Source organism: Pteropus alecto, unplaced genomic scaffold (assembly GCF_000325575.1).
Source record: "Pteropus alecto unplaced genomic scaffold, ASM32557v1 scaffold49, whole genome shotgun sequence".
In the NCBI taxonomy this organism is placed as follows: Eukaryota; Metazoa; Chordata; class Mammalia; order Chiroptera; family Pteropodidae; genus Pteropus; species Pteropus alecto.
In genome coordinates this window covers 832,492-841,485 of record NW_006443131.1, presented here as the reverse complement: position 1 = coordinate 841,485, position 8,994 = coordinate 832,492, and the positions used below count along the sequence as shown (strand labels likewise).

At 61.5% G+C, this 8,994-nt stretch overlaps 1 protein-coding gene across 1 annotated transcript in view; it reads right to left on the bottom strand.

Annotated features, from left to right (window-relative positions):
- Positions 1-8,994, bottom strand: part of ARHGEF11 (Rho guanine nucleotide exchange factor 11) — a 60,447-nt gene that overhangs the window by 33,646 nt on the left and 17,807 nt on the right. Inside the window, exons 2-3 of the mRNA XM_025040840.1 lie at positions 2,873-2,961; positions 1,993-2,091 (exon numbers count right to left, since the gene is read on the bottom strand). Coding sequence (XP_024896608.1) covers positions 1,993-2,091; positions 2,873-2,961 — 188 coding nt within the window. The remainder of the gene's footprint in view (positions 1-1,992; positions 2,092-2,872; positions 2,962-8,994) is intronic.

Sequence of the window (8,994 nt, the reverse complement as noted above, 5' to 3'; positions counted from 1 at the left end):
TCCCTCCACCTGGCCCGGCAGCAGCAGGTGTGCTTCACGCGGACGCACCTGGGTGTGTCCCAAGGCCAAATGCGTCCCTCTCACGACCCAGTGGGAAGAATGAGTCTACTGTGTCACACGTCACTGTCGGCGTAAAGAACCACCGAGAAAAGCACCCAGGAAGGGTTAAAACCGGAGCTTTCGAACGGGCTCGCAGGCCCCGGGGGGCTCACACACGGCACTGACGACGGGCACGGCAGCGGCTCTACGTTCCGTTACAAGGCTGTTTCAGACCATTCACGGTTTCCCCCTTTCTGGTGGGCATGACGCTGAGCAGAGCCTGCCCATGCCTCCCAGGTGGGCGCCCCACTGGGGCCCCGGGGGGTCTCAGTGCCACGGGGTTCTAATGGACGTAGGGCCCCGTTTCGTTCACATCCAGGAAGCACGTGGAGCACGGACACCGAGGCACGTTAACGAGAAGCATAAATATCACGCTTTTTCTAAACCTGCCCCGAGGTGATGATCACATCTGTAAGCTGCATTCATCTGACCAAAACCAAACCCCTATGGCGCACATCTCGACGTTCCTGGTCGGAGCAAGAGAAAGCTCAGTGATGACTACGCTGCACTCTGGCTTCTCCACGTGGGGCCTGGAGGCCACTTGCACGTGGCACAGCTGTCACCTGGAACTGAAGGGGGGGAGTGACGAGCCTGTGCACACGAGACACACAATGTGACCTCTAACAACCCAGCGATGAAAAAACACTCAACCCTCAGCGCTGAGGAGCTGGAGCGGCCCCCAGACTTCAGTGAGCACGAGGCTTCACCACAAAGCCTACTCCCTGGCCCCCTTGCTTTTTTTTGTCCCTCGGGCTGGGCCAGGACGGGGGGTTTCAGCCATCTCTGCCCCTGGGTGATGGGCACGGACAGAGCACATTGCACTTCGAGGAGCAGACGTTAACAACTGCTGTGTCACACTGTGACTTCCAAGCCAATCCAAGGGACATCTCCTCCCCGACACACACACACACACACACGCGCGCGCGCGCGTGCACTTCCCCAAACTTGGGTTTGCTGGAGCCACGCTTCCGATCTGCCCTCTGTGATCTGACCCTGCTCGGGCCTGGGGGAGAGGTGAGGGTCCCTGGAGGGGACCCCAGGCCCTCTGGGCCAAAGAGCCCGCAGAGGCCAAGCACAGTGAGCGCGGCCAGCCAGCATCCTTCTCCTGGCCCAGGAGCCTCGTGAGGATAGGGCAGCAGAGGGCAGAGCCCTGCCGTGGGCATGCAAATCCCTGAGAGCGGCCGCGATCACCGAGGGGCCTGCAGGCCACGCGCCCCCTTCTGGGTCACAGATTGGACGCCCTCTTTTCGCCATTCCCACGAACGGATTCCAAATCTTCCCTAAGCTACGGGAGGAGCCCTTTCCCTCCCGTGTGGCACTGTGCTTCGTGTGAAGGGCCGGCCTGCTCCCGCCCCTTTCCTCCGTCTTCTCCGAGCCGGGCTCGCCGCGCTCCAGTCACCAGGCCCAACCCCGCGTGCGGCCACCCAGCCCTCTGGCTCACTCGCTTTAAGCTCCCCCACTCCCATCTCCTCCCGTCTTCCTCAGCCCAGGTCACTGACAGCGAGGACGCTGGAGGACGCTGCCACCTGGCTGCAAGACCGCACCCCGGAGTGCCTAGTCGCCTACTTGGCTGATTGCTCCCGAGGGGGCCCCCCACCTGCCCCCCACGTGGTTTCATTTCCGTCTCAAACTCCTCCTGAAATCTCACTTCTTCAGGGAAGGCTTCTCTCTGCCCAGTGGCCTATAGGTCATGTTGCTGTTTTTACGCTTCCCAGCAGGCCAAGCAAACGCGCTGTCATCCCTGGAAATTCTGCCTGGTGGCTGAGCCCTGTGGGGACCCTCCCAGAAGCCTCAGGGACCCAGTTCTAGAGAGACCCGTTCACGCCCGGGGACTGCCCAGGCCTCTGGGATGCGGCGCAGGCCACAGGCGGGCTCGGCGAGCACGGGACTCACCAGGCCGCACAGACTGCACCAGGACCACGCGGTCCCCGCTGACCGTGAAGCCGAAGCCATGCTGGTCCTTCTGGATGATGACGCAGCGCTGAACGAGACCTGGGCACAGGTGAGAGAAAAGGGGCAGGTGGGCACTGTGGCCGGGTGGCGAGGGCAGGCGAGCCAGGACTGACCCCGAAGCCCCGAGTTCCCTCCTCCAGAAAAACCAGGCTGGTCCCTCCATGCTCCAGGGCCTCCACGCCTCCCTCAGGGGCGACGCTGCTCCACGCAGGGTGTCGCCCCACGGTGCTGAGCAGTGGGCCTCTCTGGACGTGCCCACCCCTCTGGGTCTGTCTGGGTGTAAAGGGCAGGGCTAACGCCCAACGTAGCAGCCCGAGCTGTCAAATCACGCCCAGTGGGCGCTTGCTGATGCCCTGCAGAGCGAGCACCTCACGCTGGCCACACTGGCCAGACCTGGGGACAGGGGAAGGACGACGGACGCCGCTGCTCACAGGCACGTCTGCACAGAAACACAGAATGAAAGGAAAGGCTGGGATGTGCAGCGTCTCCATGCCTGGGCGTGGGGCTTGGTGTGCGTGGGGCTCGGTGTGTGTGGGGGACGGTGTGCATGGGGCTCGGCGTGCGTGGGGCTCGGCGTGCGTGGGAGTGGGCGCGACTGCTGCCCTGAGCTCCGGAGTTAACTCCCAGTGGGTCTGGGCCCTGATTCTGTCCCCTACGAGGGGGCACCTGGGCAGGTCTCTGAGCCCATGTGCCTCAGCTTCCTCGCCCGTACACAGGGCTAAGACTACTTTCTACTTTCTGCACCTGACACAAGGACGATACGAGGCACACATTACGCGCGCGTGCACGCCGTGCCTGCGTGCGGGTGCCCGGAGGTTACCTGCTGTCTCAGGGGCGTCCGAGGGCTGGCGCTGGTGGGAGGCGCGCGTGCGGTCAGATGCTGAGTCTCCCGAGGACAGGCTGCTCAACCTGGAAGGACACGGAGAACACGTCAGCGGGGGCACAGGGACCTGCGGCCTGGGCGCCGAGGGACCAACCCCCCCCCCACGTCACCCACTCGATCTGGTGGGAGAACAGCTGTGTCTACACCACGGGCAACGCCACCCAGAACCCTGGGCTGGCCGGCATGATCTCTAACGCTCAGCAAGGCGCAGGGGTGGGCGGGGGGGATGGACACACAGCCCTTCAGGAGTCAAGACAGAGACAAGAGAGGACGAGATGCGCGCGCGTTGGGCCTTAAACCAGGCTGCGACGGGGCTGGCGGAGCAGACGGAGCAGCAGGGAAGATGAACGCCAGAAAAGGCAGAAAGAAGAGAGAGCCGCTTAGCTCGAGGCACCGGTTCACACGGGAAGGGGACTGGCGGGCAAGCCCGCGGGGAGTCTGGACGCACAGGAGACGCGGCGGCTGGAGCCCCCCTCAGTGCCATCTCTTCACCCCTCCAGTGTCGAGGAGCGTCACGAGCACTTGGCACCAACCCGTGGGGAACTGGCAACGTGCACTTTCCCAGAAAGTTGGGACACACGTCCCCGAGAAGTCTGCCGATCTGCAGCGGCACGGGTGACGGGGACCTGCTGTTCCGTGGCGACGTTCCACACCCCCACCCCCACCCCTGCAGTCAGCCTGCGGCCCCTTCTCAGAAACGACTGGGACCCCAGCTCCTCAGGGAGCGCAGAGCACATCAGACCACCGCCCGTTCCCTGCAGCGGGCCCCGCAGGGACGGGAAGACCTGTCGTCCCTACCGCCAGTACGAACCGCTGTCCCCACGCCTATCCTGGCCACGTCGGGAGTGAGCGCTATGTGGACTGCCGCCACGGAAGCAGCCCCTGCCGCATGAACGCTAGACAGGGCGGTGGGTGACGATGGGGACAGGCCCCAGGGCGTGTCAACGTGATGACACCGGCCTGAGCCAGAGCGGGAGGGCGGCCGGGCCGCCAGGACGTGAGAGGCCAGGTCAGGCGGCGTGGCCGAGGCCAAAGGACAGGAGGGGCGGCTGTGTGCTCCGTGCTGACGCGTCCGCTCGCTCGTGGAGGCCGGGACGGCGCGGCCTCCGGGGAAGGCAGGCAAGCCTGGGGCGCGGGGCTGGAAACGCCACTGTTTTCGTTTGCACCTCCTAAGCTCTGACTCACGGGAAGGTGCTATCTATCCAGGTAATAAATACAACAATCGTTCAATTTAAAAGCGGGGGGTCTTCTTCCCCCTCGCTCTGGCGCCCCTCTTACCTGGACAGGTGAGACTGCTCTTTACCGGCTGATTTTTGGATCAGAGGAAGGACGCCGAGGAGAGAGCGAGCGTGGGGCCAGGAGAGGGGGGATAGGGAACAAGCAAGCCGGAGGAGACGCTCAACCGGCGGGTCCAAGGGGGACTCCATGGGGCGTCGCACGGGGCCAGGAGAGGAGGGAGAGGGAACAAAACAAGCAAGCCGGAGGAGACGCTCAGCCGGTGGGTCCAAGGGGGACCCCATGGAGCGTTGCACGGGGCCGAAACCGCCACGGGGCAGGAGGACAGGCGGAGTGAGACACTGACCTACCCGCCACATGCGGCTGGAGGCCTAGAGCTCCCTACTGTCCCCGGGCGAGGACACCAGCCAGGTGTAGACGGGTGGCCGGTGCTGTCAGCCCTGTCCCACGTCCGCCGTGGCTGCCAGCACCAGCACCAATGGACCCGCGCGTTCTGTGTCTGCAGGCCGTCCGCGGGGCTGTGGGCCCCGTGAGGGCAGGGTGGTGGGGATGGTGGCCCGGGGCCGGACACAGCGAGGGCTCTGTTCTCGTCCAGGGACCCTGGGACTGTGCTATGCACATGTCGTCCTCCATTACCACTTTCTAAAGCACACGGAGCTGAGCCAGGCTGGCGTGTGGGGCTTCCGCGGGCCGGCTCCTGTGCGCTGACGGTGTCACCGTCTGCCTTGGCGTGTGTCCTTGCTTTCGGGCACCAAGAGGCGCCAAGCTCACCGTGCCCGTTCCCTCCGCCAGACCTGGAACCAGCCAGTTCTCCAGGGGCCCTGGTCCCTCTAAGTAGTCCGGGCTGCCAGGTGCTCACTGCGGCTGTGCTGTCATGGCGTCTAGGCCAACGGACAGGGCGGGAAACGTGGATGAGACTCACTCACGCCGAAGCCTCGTCCTCCCCAAGCCCGTGGGCACCCTCTGTTCCCCATGGCTGGAACCCTGATCCCACAGGGCAAGACACGCGCTGGGTCACTTCCGGGGGCACCGCACCAAGACGCTGACAAGGACAGACTAAGCAAAGTTCACAGTGTCCCCAGGCTGTGTCCCATGACAGGTGAGGTCAGTACTGTCTCTGAAAGTCACTCTGAATTAATTCTCCAAGTTACCAACTTGAAATGCACTTAGGTTTCTCTTTATAGTTGCACTTTTTAGCGTTTGCTTTTCCCAGGCTTATTTGAAACGTTTTGAATTGACATAGCCGAATACCCCGAATGAAATTTTGCAAGTGTGACCCCTTCGCCTGTTCCGGTTTCCACTGCTTCTTCTGCAAAACGAACCAGTACGTGTCCTCTGTTCTCCTGTCTTCCTCACACCTTCATACCCTGCACCTTCCACTTCCTGTGTCCTCATGACTCCGGGTCAGTCACGGCGTCTTCCACTTCCCGTGCCCTGCCTCCCACATGCCGTCTTCTGGCAAGTCAGGCCCAGCCCTGCTGCAGGGCGAGGCTCCAGGGGCACCTCTCACATGCCCTTGGGCAGTGCCGGGCATGAGCCGGCCCTCTGCAAACACGTGCCGGAAGCACCCTCCTGGTCCCGGCCCGGCAGGCACATGACACGCAAGGCAATGTCGGGTGACATTCCAGGCAGCAAAGGTGAAAACTGGGAACCAGCCTACACAGGCTTTCTGCTGGTCCACAGTGGGTGTGCGTGCGTCTTAAAAAATTAGTTGTTAAAATCTGAAAAGCAGGCAATCACATTAAAAAGACAAGTTTCTGGGTTCTCTTGAAAAGGCAAAGTTCTGGCACCACTGGGCTGAGTCTCATGTGTGGCTATGGGCTGGAGCTGGGTGGTGTCAGCCCCCTGGACGGGAGGTTCCCGGTGGCTTGTCCTCGCCCCACCCCCCACAAACACACAGATGAGGAACAGGCCTGGAACATCCTTGTTCTGATAACGACAGTTAAGTTCCCACTACCCGCCAGGCCCTGCACTGGGCGTTTGACGTACGTCACCTCACTGGTCACTCTGAACGCCTGGCCGGGCATCTGTTTTCTGGCGAGTGAACAGAGGTTAAGTGGAGTTAGGGCGGGCATGAACTTGGCCTGACACAAGGTCTGTACTGCCAACAGAAAGCATGTGCCCTGTGGCCTCATGTGGATCCAACTGGTCTTTGTTAGACTTTCCTGTTCTTTTTCTTATACACACACGCGCATGCCCACGGTACGCACACACACAATATACACGTCGCACGCACATACATGCAATGCACACGACACGATATACACATACGATATACAGGCTACGCATGCAGTGTACGTACACATACATACGTAACACGTATGACAGGCGGGCAGACAGAGTGCAGATGAAAAACACGCCGCAGGAGGCTGACGCAGTCTCCGCACGACGCCGGAGCCCCTCCCCGACGCCAGGAGCAGCACGGAAGCAGGAGGGCGCGCCCTGCCAGCCCTGAGCTCAGACAAAGTCCACGCTCACTGAACCCTGACCGGCCACAGGGGCTGGTCTCCCTTATCTGCCAGGGTGGCGCTTTAAGCAGCCTCCTGGCACCCTAACTGTCGAAGGAGCTGGCCTCCGGGCAGACCTCCCTTACGGTCTGAGGCTGGCAGATGCAGCCTCCTGGCCTCTGCATCCCTACAGTGAAGGGGACAGGCCTGTCCTCAGACAGTCCCTGCTGACAAAAACAGGGCACAGATGCTCCCTAAGAGCTTATATAATTGAAGACGTTTAGAGAAAAAAGGACACAATCAAGTAAAAGCAGTTTTGATCAGAACCACAGTGCAAAGTTAACACTCCAGACGGTGCAGAAAAGGGTTGGATTTGGGCATCGGGGAAATTTGGGTGCAAATCCCGGTCCTGCCTCTAATTCACTGTGGGCCTCGACTGCCACTCACGTCGGTCCTCTCATCTGCAAAACTAGGGGCAGACAGAGGGGACGTCTCTGGCCATGTGGCCAGGAAAGGCTCCCCTCTCAACTGGGCCACTTACTAGCTGTAGGGCAGTGTACGACTCGCTCAAGGCTCCAACCCCAGGACCCAATTCAGCAGGCCTGTGGCGTGGACTCTATTTTTACTTTAACGAGTGGTCCAAATGATGCCCTATTCAGGACGGCGACTTTGAGGAACTCTCAGAACAAGTCCCTTGGCTCCTGAGTCTGTCGTCACTTTCTCTCCGAGACTCGACACCTGCTGAGGACGGTGTCTCGGTCGTCCTTGGAGCACCAGCCATGTCCACACGGTGCCCGGTGTGCGGTCGGCACCTGCTCCAAATGTGCTTGCTGACGGAACATACACGTCCTTTCTCTCAGAGCCCACGTGAGGACCAAAGAAGTAGCGTTTGTTAAGTTCTCTGAAAGTGCTGCGGATCCTGAGAAGGAAGACTGAGGACACCTGGGGGTTACCTGGGCTCAAACTCAAAAACGAAAAGCAAAGACAGCTGGCTCTTAGCAGCCATTTCTAAACAGGGGCTCTCCTGCAAGCCGGCTCTAGGGAGAAGCCTGCGCTGACCAGAGCTGTGACCGGCCACTGCAGCCAGCCTTAGGAAGGAGCTCCTGGAACAGTGTTTTGACCAAGAGGACTGAGACTTTCCCTGCCAATCAGAGCTGTGCAGCTATACAGCGTTTTCACTGACAATCAGAGCCGCTCCATTCTGACCAATCAGCACGGTGCTTTTTGGACCAATCAAACTGCAAGGATTTAGAGCCCAACATGAGGATGGGCCACTCAGGGACCAGGGGCAGGGCCTCCTCTCGGTCAGTCAGCGGCCCGCTGATGCTCAGAGTGCACCTTCTCCTCCCCGGCAGGCGGTTTCCCAGGCAGGAGCTGGATCCCCAGCGCAGCCCCGCCCAGCAGAGCGCTGGAGGAGTGGAGCCGGGGATAAGGGGGGGTGGGGGGGGTCAGGGTTCACTCGGCTGCTCCCCGGCTGTGCTGCAGCTCGATGACGCTGTCTGCCCTGAATGAAGTTTCCTTCCTCACCGCACGCCAAACTGGGGAGGCTCTGTCGCCTGACTTGTCCCATAGTCCTCAGAAAAGCTCAACGCCTGGGCCGTGCCTGGGACCTGGAGGTGACATCGAGGAGCAGCGTGCGGAGGGGCCCAGAAGGATGAGTCTGCACCCTGTGCTGGCGCAAGGCCCTCAGGCACACACGGCGAGCCAAACGCTCCTGCCTCGCAACACACGGACCGTCTGAGCCATCTCACCCACACAGCCACCTCACCGTCGCCCCTGAAGCCGGTGGTTCCTACTGACCGTTATGCTTAGTCCACGTTCATCTGCTTTTGGCCACATGGCCTCTGTGGAGCTGTCACCTGTGACGACAGCATGTCTCGGGGGAGCAGGAGGGGACCAGGAGAGATGAGTTCCGGTGCCACAGCTGCCGTTCACCGGCTGTGTGACGCCAGACGGTGTGATCGAAGTAACACCCAGGAAGACCCGGACGGCCTACTGACCGTTATGCTTAGTCCACGTTCATCTGCTTTTGGCCACATGGCCTCTGTGGAGCTGTCACCTGTGACGACAGCATGTCTCGGGGGAGCAGGAGGGGACCAGGAGAGATGAGTTCCGGTGCCACAGCTGCCGTTCACCGGCTGTGTGACGCCAGACGGTGTGATCGAAGTAACACCCAGGAAGACCCGGACGGCGGTGCGTGCGTGCGTGCGTGCGTGCGTGCGGGTGTGCGTGCGCGCGGGGGTGTGTGTGTGTGTGTGTGTATGTGTGTGTGGTCCGGCCGAGAGGCCAGCGCACTGCGCGGGAGGGAACCAAAAGCGGCACCCAAGGAGTGGACGACGAGCTGGGCCCACCCGGCCTGCAGAGGGGGGGGAAGGG